This window comes from Thermobia domestica, chromosome 11, assembly GCF_964235325.1.
Source record: "Thermobia domestica chromosome 11, izTheDome1.hap1.1, whole genome shotgun sequence".
Taxonomy (NCBI): Eukaryota; Metazoa; Arthropoda; class Insecta; order Zygentoma; family Lepismatidae; genus Thermobia; species Thermobia domestica.
This window is the reverse complement of record NC_137464.1, coordinates 16431525-16449619: the sequence shown is the minus strand read 5'-3', so window position 1 is coordinate 16449619 and position 18095 is coordinate 16431525. Positions and strand designations below refer to the sequence as shown.

General features: G+C 37.0%; 1 protein-coding gene and 1 non-coding gene across 5 annotated transcripts in view; one reads left to right on the top strand and one right to left on the bottom strand.

Moving 5' to 3' along the window:
* Positions 1-1148: 1148 nt before the first annotated feature.
* Positions 1149-1220, bottom strand: TRNAC-GCA (transfer RNA cysteine (anticodon GCA)). Its single transcript has one exon. It is a non-coding gene; the product is annotated as a tRNA-Cys (tRNA).
* Positions 1221-8033: 6813 nt separating this feature from the next.
* The window catches only part of Yif1 (Yip1d-interacting factor 1), a 118401-nt gene continuing 108339 nt past the window's right edge, over positions 8034-18095 (top strand). Inside the window, exons 1-2 of one of the 4 annotated variants that reach the window (XM_081730112.1) lie at positions 8034-8256; positions 14803-14976. In XM_081730112.1, coding sequence (XP_081586238.1) covers positions 8220-8256; positions 14803-14976 — 211 coding nt within the window. In that variant the 5' untranslated portion in view covers positions 8034-8219. Of the gene's footprint in view, positions 8257-8326; positions 8478-14802; positions 14977-18095 lie in introns of those variants that run through there. The other 3 variants (XM_081730114.1, XM_081730115.1, XM_081730113.1) reach the window with 3 other exon arrangements.

The following is an 18095-nucleotide window of genomic DNA, read 5'->3' as shown; positions in this document are numbered from 1 at the left end:
TTCAGAAAGTTGTTGCCGAGGAATCAAAGCTTCTCCATGCCTTCCTCCTGCCCACCCCTTAACTACAGTGGTTTTCAGTCATTATATAAATAGAAATTCAATCTTTTAGGCAACATACCCTCATTGTAATTCAACATTTAGGTAGCCAGTATGTAGAGTCAAAATCGTAATAAAACATACCGCCTCTGCTTTTCTTCCACTTTGAACACTGGACAAGAGACACCCTAACGTGACTCCCTGAAGCGCACATAGTCAACGGCAAGGCAGCCCGCCAATTGCCCACCGACAGTGTTCTAATTCGTCTAGCAGGAAACAAATGGCCTGGAAAACCAGGCTTGCATAAAGGGTCAAGGTGGACATTTGAAAACTGATTGGTTCTCTTCATGCTCCACACTTCCATTTTGCAAAAGGATATCCATATACATCATCAACACAGTGGCTCTGTTTTATTGCAAAATCGCTGACAATATTTATTAAGTAACTAGCTAGACCTATTCAAAAACGAACGGAATGATGAGATAGGTAAGTGTACTAGTACGGTATGTTAACTTTCACTCAAATTTGTAACAGTAAATTATGAGTAAACCTGTAATAGATTTTTTTTTTTTTTTTGGTATGTCATTAAGATAGATCAGATTTTCTTAGTCACTTAGCACTAATGGAACATTGGTAATATATAATTTAAAACAAATTCTGACATACATTTTTGCTTATCTATCACAGTGTAAAGTTAAAGCACATAAAATTTGTGTTTTAGAAAATAAAGAAAAATAGAAATAAAAGAAGCAATAAACAAAACCAATTCTAGATGAATCGCAGTCTGAATACGCAAGTGAGAAGCTATATAGGCCTAATTAAAGAAGAGAGAAAAAATAATTTGAAGAGATGAGAATTAAAATAGATCAAAGCGCGAATCCTAGTAAATCGCTAAGATAGTGCAACAAGAATAGGCGTGCAGAATCAGAAGTAATGTAAAAAGAAAATTAACAATTCTTGTGAAAGATTCTTTCAATTCTCAGAAAGGATACGATCCCCTACAGCCAAATGTCATTGGTACGCCAATGGAAAGTATGTATGGAACAATTTTGAAATAAAAAGGACTATTTGGAATCTTTAAAAAGTATCAACACAAAGAAAAAAATATTCAGAGGGGGCACCCGGGTTTGAACCGGGGACCTCTCGATCTGCAGTCGAATGCTCTACCACTGAGCTATACCCCCACGACAAAAGGCGCCCTGCAAATGAACTAATTCCTGTACTGTGGGAAGCGTCATTTACCAAATACCGAACTGGAAGTTTTTTTACAGGAATGAAAGATGCTTGTCATGCTGAAATGGAAATAATAAGGATGTTAAATTCTATTCGATCAATTGCTTGCTCTTCTCGTAACAGATACTGTTCTGCCAAAGCCACATACTGCGCCTCCGCTTTAAAGACCTTGAAATGTCGGCAGCAAACGAGGAAAAATAGCACAGGCTCAGATTAACACACGTCATCGCTTTACCTCATAACGTCCTTTACATAATGAGTTACCTTCTTTCTTCCATGTCTTTAGGGATTCTCTTTAATTGCATCAGAACCCTTGTGTGGTAGAGAAAAAATATCGGTATTTTGGCATTTTACCGGAAAGTAGTGTTCCGTTTCTTATTAAAGAAAAAGAAAAGGAATGGCAAAAAGTTCACGACATGTATTTGTGACAGGAAGTTGTGACGGAAAGAAGCAAAGTTGAGCGCCGATCCGAGTGTAGCACATACAGCAATCGTGTGCAAAAACCAGCCCCACATATCGGTCCCGGCCCAACTGGGACATTGTTGAAAATGTTTTTTCTTACGTTATATCTGAAACTGAATCATTTTTGTTTCTTTTCTGGATAACTGATATCCAAGGGCGCCGATTTCTTTGGAAATTGGGGGGGGGGGCATTCAGATACAGAACGTATATATATATATATATATATATATATATATATATATATATATATATATATATATATATATATATATATATATATATATATATATATATATATATATATATATATATATATAGATGAGGATTTTAAGACAAATTGCATTCAAATTATGCAAAATATTGTATATTCATAAATACAACACGGGGGCCCACATGAGCTTTGGGTTGGGGCGGGTCCCCTCGGCTCCCCAGGATCGGCGCCCTTGCTGATGTCCACCTTGAAAATATCCTCTGCACAGCGGCGACTTCAGCTTCAGTTTTTGAGGGAAGCAAGAAGAGGGTAAAAAAAAAGTTTCTGGGAGGTGCAGCTATTTTTTTTACCGAAAAAAATACTTTTCATTAAATGATCTACATTACAATAGAAGTGTCTGAGTGAGCTAACTAACCAGAGGTGACACGCCCTCTTGCCCCCCACCCCTTAGACTCGTCAGTGGATACTAATGCAATATCTACGAAAAGCCATGTTGGTCAGCCTAAATGAAAAGTATTCTCAGGGTTTTAACCAATAGTAAAATTAATTTTGAGTGACCAAGATAGTAGAATGTATACAATATAATTTCTATATACCGATCAGCATGAAACTTGACATGGTAGCCTTTACCTGCATGGGGAATTAATTGTTCAGGTTTTCGTTTCTCGAATTATAAGCGGTCAAAAGTTGAGCCAGGTTTTGGGGAACAAAAGTAAATGGAAATAGAAATGAACGGAACTCATCCGAACGGGAACAAACAGCATAGTGGTATACGTTGACCTACTATATGTATGAAATATTGTAGTGTATCAGTCTTCTGGTTCTTAAGTTACACACACTGGAAGTAGCCTACTAAATTAACTCATTGGGGATAATAAAAACGTAAGAAATATTGATAAAATATCAATAAACGGTGATTCGGTAACGATTTCCGTTTACGCAATGCAAAATTTGCAATGTAGTTTGCGATAATCGATATAGAAGTTATAATGAGTTGTTGCAAGTTTCACATTTTGTTGCTGTGCGCAGAATCTTGCGAAAACTGATATGGAATGCCTCCAAAATAAAGGATTATTATTTATTTATTTATTACGACTGGATTTTTTATTTCTATATGTAAATTCTATGAATCAGCTAGAATACCTTCACATATACACTGTGCAAAATGAATACTAGAATTATTCCCCTATTCTGTTCTGGACTACATATATGTATTATTTTGATACAGAGAAAAGTTGTATAAATTGGCTCTATTGTTATGTCATTTGTAACTGCTAGAATTTCTTACGTAATTTCCCAATTACTGAAAACAAATTGTGACTTATCCTGTTTCATACATAGTTAGAACTATTTTTCTATTTCTTTCTTTCTTTTTTTTCTGTTACGAGAGTAATGAGACAAACTCACAGAAACAAGATACCTGAATTCAGGGGTCAGTTTACCTACAATTAAAAATATTTTTCCTTTTTCTTTTTTTTTCTTTTTCTTTTTTTTTTTTTTTTTAAGTTTCGAAGAAACGTAATATGTTAATACTGTAATATATCTCTTCCTGTGTATACTTTTATAGGGTCAGAATCAGTTTATTTATTCATTATAGTTTAGCGTTCCTTCCAGCAGCGAGGCTGTATGAGACATGGATTTCTGTCTCTGGCGGAGGGGACGAGGGGGACACATCCTCCCCAATATTTTGAAGTACAAAATATTCAATATTTTATTCTAATTTAATTATTTACTAACAATAGAATAACATAAATAATAATAATTTTTTATTTGGAATATAATATTCAGGCTGTGAAACGATTATAACAGAGTTCTTGATATACCTCACAAGTAAGGGACCATATGGTTGTCGCGCAAATCAGATGCAGACATACGCCATCTGATTGAGCATGAAAAGATATGGAGAACACAAAAATTTAAGGTGCTAAGGGCCATAGGGAGCGGAGCGAAAAAAGAGGAAACATTGAATGTCGGCAAAATTGAAGAAAGTCAGGAATGACGGGAAAAGTTAATTTCTTGCAAACAGGGAAAGAAAGTCAACCAAAAGAACGAAACTAAACATAACAAGGGCATCAAGGACGAAGAAAGATCATAATCAGGGTTGTCATCCGGACCACAGTGTTGCCAGCGCTGCTTAACATTGATATGAAAGGTATAGCACTCCAATGAACATCCTGGATAGTTTGAAACACCTTCCGCATATTGCTTTGAAAAAGGACTCACAGAGGAATGCTGCAGAGACGCGTGTGACCAGCTTGCTTTCATCCGATGTGCTCACTGCGAGAAATGTTTGTGTGTTGACCACGCATTCTTCGTGATCTTCACGTCAACTGCAATTAAACTACAAATGGTGCGTACTGTTTTCTATTTTCCTCTATTTGTATTCACGCGGGTGTAATATTCACTCACGACTAGTTAAACCTTTTTACGCACGTGTACAGAGTCTTTTCAATTATCTTTTGAGTTACTAATTTTTTTCCTTGTGCATGAATTGCTATACTGTGCTATATCTTCCATATCAATGTTATGCAGCGCTGGCAACACTGCGGTCCGGATGCCAACCCTGATTATGATCTTTCTTCGTCCTTGATGCCCTTGTTATGTTTAGTTTCTTTCTTTTGGTTGACTTTCTTTCCCTGTTTGCAAGAAATTAACTTTTCCCGTCATTCCTGACTTTTTTCAAAATTGCCGACATTCAATGTTTCCTCTTTCCTCGCTCCGCTCCCTATGGCATGCTCAATCAGATGGCGTATGTCTGCATCTGATTTGCGCGACAACCATATGGTCCCTTACTTGTCAGGGGATCCGTGAAGGTAAGCAGAGGGGTAAAATGGAATCGAAGATAATAAACAGGTTGGACTAGGAAGTACCATTTAAATCAATTTTTTTATGCCCCCCCCCCCCTGCAAATTTTACATGCCAGAGACTCCAGTGGCGGATACTGATGTTATGTACTCTTGGGACTCTGAATAGTTTACAGAAAGCTGCTTGTCGCAATATATTAGCTTCCATTTTTGTTCTATCGCAATAAATGTTGAAACCAGAAATCGTCAATTTGAATCACATCCGGTTTGGATAGAAAGTTAGAACTAATTCTTTGGAATCAATTGCAAACAACTGTATCTCGATATCTCTTACCGATATTGCTCTCAACCACTTCCGGTTTTGTTAAAATGTTGCGGGTTGTGATAGTTTGTTCTATTGAGGCTCTGAATCGTTTGCAGAAAGCTTCTTGCTATTTTGCTCTATGGTGATAAATGCTGAGACTGGAAATGGTTAATTAGAACAAATTCAAGTTTAAACTAAAATTAACGGAAGATATGTAACCTATTCTTAGGACGCTGAATTCAACTAAAAAAAAAAAAGTTCAGTATTTCTTACTACTTTTGCTCTAGCTTTATGAAAATCAATATTGAAACCAGACGTAATAGTTAATCTTAACCGCCTTCAGTTTCGATAGCCGGTTGTGAGTTGTGACGATACACTCTCTTGAGACACTGAATCGATTTCAAAGCGCACTTGCCGCTATATCTGACCATTTTTATTCTATGGCGATAAGTGTTGAAACTGGAAATGGCTAATTTAAACCAATTCCGGTTTGAACAGAGGGTTATTACAGAAGGTATAGAACCTATCCTTGGGACAATGAATCGATTGCATAAAACCGCATCTTGATATTTCTTATTGTCTTTGTTCTTTGGAAATCAGTATTGAAACCGGAAGAAATATTAAATTTGAACCACTTCGGGACTTTGTAGAATTTTCGGGATAGTCATAGTACGTTGTCTTGAGACGGCGAATCGTTTTCAAAAAAATCCGCTTCTCGGTATCTGTTTCCGTTTTTGTTTTATGGCGAGGAACGTTGAAACCCGAAATGACTAATTTGAACCACGTCCGGAGGAAATGGAATCTATCCTTGGGGCGCTGAATCGACTGAAAAAACAAATCTGCATCTTGATATCTCTTACCGTTTTCGCTCTGATACCTGTCGACAGACAGACGAACGGACAAAGCCGTTCTATAATACTTCCGACACTTATGTATAGCATAGTTTGGAAATCAAAAATCTCAATTTTGTATATAAGCTGTATATAATAATTTCAATGCCTGATTTTCCATTTTTGTTTCTTCTTTAACTTCATTGCACTAGCTATTTTACCGTATTGGCAGCTCTTTACAAATTTTGGAAACTAAAAAGTATTTTGCATATTATTATTGCTATTGTCATTAAAGGATGTTCGTTTCTACGAGGTCAGCTCGAAGAAATTTATGCTTTCTCTGTCAGATATGTATGAGGTTTACATTCAATAACTACTTGGGTAGGGAGAATCACCCAAGAACCAAGACCCATAGTCGTCAAAGAGGTTTGATTACGGGGCAGTATGCAATCAAAATCAAACACATTAAGAGCTCTCTGCTCATTTTCTTCTTACGAGAAAGTCAATTGATCACTTAAATGTCTGTCGACAAAATAAATCTCGAAGCATCGAAGCTTTCGTATTTCAAAGGGATCGTGAACCACAATTTTAATTTTTAGAATTGCATAGAAAGGATTCCATAGGAAGAATCAGCGTGACCACCTAACATAAATATTTCGTACTAAACTATGCAGAAAAAAATTACTAGATCTGGGGGGAAACTACTAAAATTTTATCTGCTTCCGTTTCACTCTATTTATGACATTTTACGACGTTTAATATCTTATTAGAAGGATTCCGGCAGCTCCGTCTTCCTTTGGGTGGGGGAGTGACTCACCACATATCCTTGATAGAACCCCAACTTTATTTTTTTTAAGTCAAAATTCGATACAAACCGTGCAAAGCACTTGCACTCTCCCAATTTTGACTTTACACCCCCAAACTAAAAATCCTGGCGGAATCTCTGCTTAATTGGTGTATTAGAACTCTCTGTTAAACCACTAAAGAAACGCAAGAATGACAAGTATAGAGGATGTCGGAGAAAACAAGAAATATCATAAAATGCGCTTATTCCGAAAATTGAGTTCTAATTATTTAAAATCCTACTGTTTAAACGGATCACCAAATATGTAATATTGTTTACTGTGGTCACTCATTAGTTGGAGGAGGCGACCGGATGGCACCTAAGCCCCACTTCTGGTCTTGTAAATACCAATGTTGAAAAATCGCAGAAAAAAGTTATCAGAAACAGTGAAATTTTCGTACATTACCAAATTTTCTTCAGGTTCCTTCTTCTCTCCCAAATGTATTTATGAGAAAAGAAGAGGAGGAGAAAAGTACTAGATTTGTTGGTGAACGTACTAGAACACTAAAATAAATAATTATAAAATAAATTATTATAAAAGGTACTAGACCAAGTACGAAAGTATTAGTGGTGTTCACACTGGGAAGAGTGATGTATTTTTTGTTTTGTTGATCGAGGTTTATGATGCAGAAACCGAATATATCTATATTAGGTTTCTTCTTTTATCGATTCGTGAATAATTGATGTGTAAAATTAGTAGAAAAGGAAAAAAAAAACATATTTGTTAAATTTTAATGTAGTTAGCCTATCACACGAATTCATAACAACGATTGTTTGTATAAGTTTGTACAGGTCAAAGATACAGAAGAGACATCTGTTAGCAATGTGCGGTACTCCGTGCTCAAATCTTACAGATAGTTTGGTCTCTCAAATCTTGCAGATGGTCTTTTCTAAACCCACACACATTTTTACGTATACTTAATCCTCATACGAAACAAATTCATTTTCGATGACGAATTGAAGCATGAAAGAATACTGAGCTATCTGGTCTGTTAAAAGTGCTGCAAACAATTTAAAGAAAAAAAGCAGACTAACAATATCCTACATGAAGGCTAACAATATTTGGAAAATAAAGATAGATTGATACCGCGTTAAACTGAAAGTCTCTGTTTATCAATAGCCATGCAATGATGTTTGCACGGTGAATAAATGTTAACAGGGTGAGAAATACTTTCTGAATCATTTCTCCGTAATCTTTCAAATATATAAACAGAAGCTGAAAAGTTGAATTATAAAAAGGATTGGGTTGTTAAGAACGGAGAAATGGATTTACAATTTGTAAGTCGGAAATGCAGTGGCAACATTGCACTTCGCTACACGTTATGTTGTTGTTTTTGGTGACAAGTTGGTTGGGATTTGTTGGAATATAATGATGGATCCAAGCAAAATGGACACATAGTTATAAGGAGACAAAATTATATTTTATTTAGGTTTGAGTTGTGCAGTAAATATTGGAAAGTTATTTGTGGAGTTTACCAATATTTATTAGTGAAAAATGAATTATAATGCATCAGGAGCGAGGCATCGTAAGTGTACGTTGTCACGAATAAGTTTGATGTGGTGTGCTTTCATGGTAAAGCGGCGGTATTTCACGTGTGTGCTCTTAACATAAATAAAATAAAGTTATCGTATTGTATATTTAACTTGCTAGTTGAAGTATAAACAGTTGTATTGCTAGTGTGTTAGATAACACTAAGTAGTGTTACCTTCAAAATTATGCTTGATATATCCACGTTGGAACCTTCCCATACGGGTAATTAAATTCAGTTGTTAGTATTTGAACTTTGGAATCACTGGACTTGGAAGTAGTTCTTCCAGTATTGGAATATTTTATTTAAATATGTATTAGACAATGTAAAATGAGTTTAGTTACCGTTATTATTATCAAAAAGATAAATTGCGATATTGGAAAATATGCTGGCAAACTTACAATTAAAAGAAAAAAAAGAAACGTTTATGAAGGCGCTATATCTTGGACTAAAGTAGTAACATAAATAATGTAAGCGTCATTACTATTCAGTTCCCCGTATGATAATCATTTATACATTATAAATTCGTTTAATACCTTACATGCACTAATATGTAAAGTAACTTGCTTCAAATAGGTTTTCAGCGGAAGTACCCTAATGCTCCCACTCTCGGGTGATATTCTCGGCTATAGGCTCCGCAGATGCCAAGAAAATAAAACGAGAAAGGTTCACATTTTCCCGAGTTATGTTCCTCTGTAACAGGTTATCTTTGAGACTTACCCTTGTTTTTCTCCTTTACGTTTGTTGGTAACGCCCTCACCTTTGGTACGAGCGGTTTCGGGTTGGATTCCCGGTGAGGACACTCGGTCGAAAAGGTGTAACAGCTTTTCTACGCCAGCCATCCTGAGTAAGGTTTTTCCTGGTTTTTTCTCATGCGGTGGTACCTAACAGGTCCCAGGCAGCTTCGTTCTTTCCTTGAATAGTGTGCTCGCCGAAGCCCAGAAATATCTATAAATAACTTACAGTTTTTATGACGTTTGTGCCGCAAAATAGGTCCAGTTTTTTCAGACTGAAAAACATTAAAACTTTGCCATTTATGAGAAAATTCACTGTCATTCTCTTAGAAAGTGTTTCTTAAGAATTGCTCTGTTCACAGTCACTTTGAGAGAGGACTTTACCGTTTTGCGTGTGAATACTGCGTCCGGAAATTCCATAAAAAAACAGTGTAAGACAAACCAACCGGCACTAGGTGGTTAATAAAAAGCACGAATGCTATCTAACCAAATCAGGGCAGAGGTCCCGGGCATTAGCGAGGGCGTACGTCCTTAGGGAACAGGCGCGTCAGCGATGGTGGGTATGCTCATAAACGAGGATGTCGCTAAAAGCGTTAGGTTAGGTACCTTCTTTATCGACAACTTTGTATCCTGGAAAAAGTGTTTCATTGCCGACTTTCCAATGACATTTCATACCATCAATACGACTGTCACATTTGAAAATATATATGTGCCCTCTTTTATTATTATTATTATTTTTAATGCCTGTCTACATTTGCCATACTTTCTGCTCAATTTCAATAATTCGTTCCTCTCCACATAAGTAATAAGTTTTTTTCTTCAGCAACATAGGGTTGTGATTCACAATCGAAACTTGACACCCGTCATATGAAACTACCGTATTTAAATGCTGGCAATTAATGTCGTCATTACACCACAATGTCTGACGTCAGCATGCCTCCACTCAAAATAGTACCAACAACACTAATAACACTTTTAACATTACAAAATAGCAGCTTCTAACACTTGAAAATGCCACATTACACTTCTTTTATTAGCACGAATTTAATGAAAAATAACCAATTCATGTTTCCTTTCCTTCAAATTTTATGTATTTTTTGCATTTCTGGCACTTAACCCGTCTTACATATTTATTATTTTCGCTTTTTATTTCATTTTCATTAAGTACGTATGTATCCTTGGTGTGTTACTTGCAAAAGGAGTACCTTTAAACTCTCTTTACAAATAACAAAAACACGATTCAGAAGAATTAGAAAATTGTTTCTTTGCTTTATTAGGTACAGCTTCGGTTATATATTACTGTTTATTACTACGTGATTCTCGTCCTGCACTGCTAACCTTAGTAAGAGAGATTGGAGACTCCTCATAAAGCATTGTGTTTACAACTGCAGTTTGTTCCATCCGTGACTACAAGGGACATACACCGATGTAGCTTCACTGCTAATGTTCTAGAGGAAAGGGCTGGAGGGGAGGGGGGGGGGTCGAAGACGCAATAGAATTTTGCAGCACTGGTTTATTCTGATGTAACGTTAACGTACGTGTTACTGGTAACACATTAAAGGTGAGGGATTAAGGGCAGAGCTACTAATACTGACTTTATAATACTTACAAATCGATGCCAATTTATTTTTCTATACTAAATTCCTTGCGCAAGGTAGGCTTGCGTTATATTTTTCTTGTGTATGTTTGAATAAATGTAGTTTAGGATGAGTTAAAGTGCTGCCAAAATGTCTTGAGCCGTGGCAGAAGTGCGAACTAAAGCTCACCCTCGACACAGCCATGCGTTGAGCCAATAAGGGTTCAACTGTTGCTAAGCAAGAGAGCCTCAGCAAAAGGGAGTGGAATTCCTTCAGCCGATAGCAGCGCTCGGAACGGAAAATTAGGTGTCAAGTCAATGTGGTACATTTATAGTTACCTTTTTGTAAGTGTAGCTTAGGTTAGATTCCAACATATCACAGAGACATTCCTTGGACATGTCCAATTACGGTTAACGAGATATCCAATCAAGAAATAGCGAGATGTTCATAAGACAACCATTTTTGCCATTGGACATGTCCATTTATGTCCTGAAACTGTGACTTCGTGTAGAATTCCTATAGGACACGTCTGGGTTCTTTGAGAGACATTCTTGGAGGTCCAAGGGATATCCTTTCACGAGTAACGAAGTAACCCACGGACATCAAGGGATAGCTTGTATAAACTTTCAACATACCACAGAAACATCTTTTGGGTATCCCAGGAATGTCTAGTCACTGGCAATGGGTTGTCCATGAGACGTGTAATTTTGCCTTTGTTAATTTCTGGGTTCTTTTTGGGCATCCAAAGATTGGTTTTGGACATCCAAATTTTGTCCCGCGAAAGGCATTTTATCCCTTATAGGTAAAAGATAACTCTGAAGCATTTTATTGGTTTACGTGAAACTTTGGCTCAATGTGTTGTGTTCTACATTTTGGACATTTTCACAGGCACAATAAAATTAGGTTTATTATTATGTAGGTATAGCTGTACGTTATTCTTGAAATGTCCCGTTATGTTGCGTTTGAGAAACTCTTCTGTGTAATTCGTACATAATAATTTGATGTAACGGAATATTATTAAAAAATGTTTGATAGTTACTGTAATGATCTAGGGCAGTTAATTTGTATTTTTCCACTTCAATTCTATAATCACACTAATCTCTATTATAATGAACAGTCATGTTGAGGTTCCTTATGGTACACAAATACTATGAATAATTAACGTTTATGGGGCCGCGGTGGCTCAGTGGTAGAGCGTTCACCTCTGGTGCTAGGGGTCTCGGGTTCAAACCCTGCTCCCGCCAAGTGAACTTTGTGGTGGACAAACACCGTGTGCGTGGGTTTTCTCGGGGTTCTCCCGTTTCCTCCCACTTTCTTCATTCCACCATTTCATTCATTACTCATTATCACCGTCTCCTTTAGCCTAACCGGCATAACCGTGGGACGTAAAATTCAAAATTTCATTTCATTTCATTAACGTTTATGTCACAAGTAAATCATTGAAGATTATATTTGCACAATGAGAGAACTAATAAAACGCGTAAAGAAATGCTAAGCATTTTGCCATCGTTTGCAATATCTACCAGATAATTTCTTGACCAGCGTTGGAGATATTTCCCTTGTTGATATTTTTTTAATTATAGTAAAATAAAAATTGACGTATTCACTATAAGAGGTTTAACTTAGTTACTACAGTATTTTTTTTTTTCGTATACTAATTGAAAGTGTCCAGGTCTGCTGTGGCTCAGTAGTAGAATGATCATCTCTAATGCATGGGGTCAGTGGTTCGATCTCAGCTCGCGGCAAGTGGGCCTATGATAGACAAACACCGTGTGCGTAGATTTTCTCGGGCTTCTCTCGTTTCCACTCATTTCATCCATTCCCATCATCGTCTCTGTTAGCCAGCACGGTATAACCATGGGACATAAAATAGAAAGATTTCAGTATTGATAGTTATGAGAAAAGAAAAAAATCCATAAGTAGTTGGAAACTGCCAAGTTGTCTCTAAATATGGCTTCAGTATGTTCAACATTTCGCTAAACGATTTATTAATTCTCTTATTTTGTAAATGCCCGTAACCCCTTGAACTATTTATTCGTGTAATGCAAGGTTACTTTCTCATATCATGATGTTTGTGTATCATAAGGAACTTCAATACGATTTAAATAGGGACTTCTGTATTCATAGAGCTTCATAAACACCTGCTAACGAAATATTTTTATAACTGCAATATTGAATTACACGGAGTGGTTACCAATAAACTTTTTGTGAAATATATATATATATATATATATATATAAAGCGTCATCTAATTGTGGTTTTCCTTATTTCTTGAAGAATGTAATAGAAATCAAGTTGTTAATTTTGTAGCCACAATGTCCCTGAAGAAATATATAGGCAGTGGAAAAATATAAATTTTATTTTTTCGTTACTTAATAAATACCAAACGATTTCCACACATTTTAGAACAGAAGTCGTGCACTGTCCACAGACTTACCTTGTTTATTTATATTTTTGTTTTAATACTTCTTATAGGCTATACTTAAACCTATTAAAAATTATCTTTTATATGCATGGTTAATTGCACTAAGGTGCATGCGTTAGTAATGCAGAGATACAGTATCCATTTAGCCACCACATCTTGCTTTCTTTGTGACATATTTCTAGTATTATTTATGGTTTTTAATTTAAATATATGTAATGAGTAGTGCTTGTATTCTATTTATTCTTTATTTTTAGTTATATATTTGTAGTTATTTACTGGAGAGAAAAAATAGATAATATTGATAAAGCCCATTTGATGTTGATCTGTAGAATATTGCTAGTTTACTTTTTTTTTTTTTTATTTGCCTTATAATTAAATTTTCTCATTGAGACTTCTATTCTTTTAGTATTATTAATGAACTGTTGCTGTTTCGTTTTGGCTTTGTATACGTAGGGCCTAGTTTGTGCACTTTGACTGATCAGTTACAAAAATTATATGGTTATTTAGTTTTGTTTGAGCTGTGAGGAGTGATGTATATCCTAACGTGTAATTTTTGTCTATACCTGCTCTGTTTTAGTTAGTACGAAATGCATGTACGTGATATTTATGAACGAAGTTTCAGATACAGAAGTGTGAAGCCATGTAATCATGAAAAGCGAGAAGGAATTTTGAGATATTGACCAAGGTTTGAATTTTTTTTTTTTTTCAATTAAAACGGAACAAGTAAATAAACATTGTCCTAAAAAACATTTATTTTATAAATTTACGGATAATTCCCAGTTTCCTTACGTAATTTCCTTGTCGGTCTAAACGTAACGAAGGACGAGTTTTTGAATACTCTGCTGATAGAACTTTGCCACCTGTTGTAGTAACCCGTTATTCACAATCGTTTTCACTTATTTATGTATGTCGAAACGGTTGCTACCAAGGGAGGTCTTCAGACGGCGAAAGAGATGGTAGTCGCTAGTAGTTGAATTGTGGTTTCAACAGCGTGTACCAAATCATCAGTCATTACAGGTGACCGTTTTCCCGATCCTCCGTGGGAAAATCTGATCTCGCACTTTGCTATCACGTATTGTAATGTCACTATACACCTCACATACTTGGCGATGGGAACTGCCTCATGGTTATATATTTGGCCTGCAGCCTTTGGAGCTGGAGACCCGGGTTTGATTCCCGGTGGAAACGTGGTTCGGATCCTTTTTTAAAGCTGTAGGTCCAGTCTCGTATAGCCGTGGTACTGAACGAGACACTATACTCCAAATTAAGCCATCAACAAATATCTGGCGATGAATATTCACAGCTCTCATGTTTCTTGTTAGGAGTCGGATGACTGATCGTATTTCACAGTCGTTGAGCCGCTCTGTTTTCTTAAACATGTTAACCTCGCACAGCGAAGTGTACAGACTGACGCCGTGAAGGCACATTGGGTGTAGTTGTACGCAAGGAATGCCGGGAACCTGCGAGCGCTCGTTGTCAAGGGCGCGTCAAATTTCAAATGATATAATATTTACAAACGAATTTTACTTTTAAAAAGTGTCCTTTGTATTACGTAAAGACATTTTTCATATTGTTAGATGAAGAAAATTCTCAGTCAGGAGAGGTGAGTTACGAATTTGAACCGAGGACCTCGTGTTTACGAAATAAGAACGTTAATGTATGCCCATTCTCTGTTGGATTCTGTAATATGTGGAATTCTGTCAAAACTTGTACTAGACTGTAAGTGTTTTGACCTCTCCTAAACACAAATTTTATAGTTTTAACTTTGTTTGAGATAAGATTAACCTCTCTGCTTTCTTTCTTTCTTTTCTAGCTGCCCAGAAGACGTCGAGCAGGAAACAGAAAAGACTAGGAGAACCTCCTCCGGGACCTCCGATGTACCCTCCTCCGTACAATCCGTATGGAGCGCCAGGACCACAGGGAGGTCCTTATGAAATGGGTGGGCCACCAATGCAACCACCACCTGCCTATCAAGGCGGTGGCGGAGGTGAGTTTCTAGTTTTATCACTGGTTTGCGTATGCTGTTGAGCTTCTTTGGTTATGTTCGTTTGACTTTATACGAAGGAGGATCAGAAACTAACGCTACAAGGCCGATATTTCTGAAGTTTCGTCTATTAAAGAGGAATGAAGAGTGTGCGGTAATTTTAATACATGGAGTTGGCAACTGTGCAGAGTTTCAGCCACGGCGCTACTTGTGGGTAATCGCGACTCGTTTAGATAATTTGTTTCGCGAAGAAATCCGCATAGTTATTCGATTTCTGTGGGCAAAACATGTAACCGCGGCTGAAATTCACCGGCAGCCGGTAAAGGTATACGAAGAGACTGCAATTTCTCGTCAGTATGTCGCAGAATGGTATCGAAAGTTTACGGTTGGTAGAGAAAACGTCATCGACGAGGAGCACGGCATCAACAGATTTGAATGTAGCTCGCGTTCACAGCCCGGACCTCGCTCCAAGCGACTTTCATCTGTTCCCGCACTTGAAGAAGCACCTCGGAGACCGTCGCTTCGCTTCAGACGAGAAGGTGAAACACTTCGTAACAACGTGGCTGAACACGCAAGGACAGGATTTGTACGAGGAAGGAATCTTCAAACTCATCCCACGATGCGATAAGTGCCTCAACCTATGTGCAGGACTATGTCTAAAAATAACCTAATCTATGTACTATCTGTTGGTTATATGTAATAATATATACACACTTCACTTACTGATCACCCCTCGTTTGTCTGAAGCCCTACTTTTCGATTAATTAAGGGCCGCGGTGGCTCAGTGGTAGAGCGTTCACCTCTGGTGCTAGGGGTCTCGGGTTCAAACCCTGCTCCCGCCAAGTGAACTTTGTGGTGGACAAACACTGTGTGCGTGGGTTTTCTCGGGGTTCTCCCGTTTCCTCCCACTTTCTTCATTCCACCATTTTCATTCATTTCTCATAATCGCCGTCTCCTTTAGCCTAACCGGCATAACCGTGGGACGTTAAACTCAAAGATTTCATTTCATTTTTACTTTTCGATTAAAGGAATCGAGAATGATTCAGCCAAGGTTCTAGTTTATGTACTAATGTGACATTTGTTGTAGCTAAGAAAGATGTTGAATAGCTGCGTGTGACAAGGAATTAAACTCCATTTTCTTCAGGTACTAGGAAAATGAATTTGTCAAGTTGAGGAAAATCAATAATACAGTTGAAAATGTACAGGCAAAATGGAGAATGCTAATATTAAATAAATAATGCGATTTTTTTTTTTTCTTTACAAAGGGCAACGCATTGAGCGTAATATGTTAACGTGTTCATCTATATTCTTATTCTTCTATCTACGAAAGGTCTGTAAACTTCTGGCTTTCTCTCTGTAAGCAAGATTTGTTGAATACTCCCTTATTCGGTTCTATTTTACGTTTCCCAATTTGATCTATAAAATATCCTTTTGGGGGGGGGGGGGGATTACACTACTGCCGTTATTTTTAAGACATCCTGTATCTCAGTGCCTTCTGCGTCGCATTAGACTTGGAAGTGAAATTGGTTGTTGGATTCTTACTCCACAAAGCAACCATCAAGTGTTCAGCAAATAGTGTAAAACAAATCAGCAAGACTTTCCCGTTGAAAGTAAAAGATCCCATTAACTGAGGAGTAGTGTATGTGGATTAACAGTTCATTCTAGTCTGCTATTCGTCAATAGTGCCTGATATAAGCAAAAATTGTGATTGGCTGAGCTTTTTGCCTGTGTGGAGAAACTGGCGTCCCTATTGATAAGTGTGGCTAAACGCATAAAATTACCTTGTCGGAAGCTTTTTAAAAATATTTAGTCAGGTACTTGTTTATTGGTTATAAATGTGATATCGTGTACGTTAATGTGTGTTTAAACTATGAATAACAAATCGTTTAATATGAGGATGTGATTATTTAGATAAAGCGGGGTGTAATTCTACAGAACATCAAAACGCATTACATTACCCGTCCTTAATACTCAGTGTTATTTACCACGAAAGTACAGGGTTATTCAAAAAGAAAGAACAGATTTCAAACATTTATTTCTTCCAAACTACAAAAAATAGAAACATGATTCGAACGTTACTTGATTAAGAAAAGTTTACAATTTAAACAGCTCGGATAGAAGTTCCAATCACGGCCGCATTGGCGCTGTTGTTTGTTTGTCTGTGTAGTGAAATGGCGGCGTCACCACAGGGGAAGTCTTTTTGTGTGCTACAGTTGGCAAAACTTGGGTCCATTGTTGCAGTTCAGCGAGCATTTCGCCGTCAATTTAATAAACAACCGCCGCATCATAAGCAAATTTACGAGTGGCATTGAAAATTCGTAGAAGATGGTTGCATCTGCAAAGGGAAAAGCACGGGACGTCCACGCATATCGAACGAGAATGTCGAGCGTATTCGTACACTTTACGAAAGGAGCCCAAAGAAATCCACATCACGAGCAAGCAAAGAACTTGACATTCCGCAACCAAATGTATGGCGAGTTCTAAAACATCGTCTGCACATGAAGCCATACAAACTGCAGTTATTGCAAGCATTGCATCCTGACGACCACAACAAAAGGCACACGGTGCTCATATCGAATGCACACCATAATTACTAACAATAAATTGTAAACTTTTCTTAATCAGGTAACGTTCGAATCATGTTTCTATCTTTTGTAGTTTGGAAGAAATAAATGTTTGAAATCTGTTCTTTCTTTTTGAATAACCCATGTTTCATTGTGTTGATGATAAAAGTAAGTACAGTTAAAAAAGTACTTTTCATGCATGATCAATCCTTTTGTCTGGATATATATATATATTCCGTTTTATAAAATCCGGTAAACACGAGATTATTGTGATAATACTAGTGAGTTAAGGCAACTAACGGCTCACGAATTTTGAGAATTAAACGGCTTACAGTATAATTGTTTATGATCTGTTTTCATTTCGGAGAAAAATAACATTCCTCATCCTCGGGCAGCAGCGTTTTGCAAAGAACATCCGATCATGGTACTAGTAAAAAGTGACCACGCTTGAGTAAACTTTTAATTGCTCTTTTTTATGCTAATTTGAGGACGCTGAATTCAAAGAAATTATTTTAAAATTTATCCGTCTATGGTGTTACGAAAAAAAAAATTAAGTTA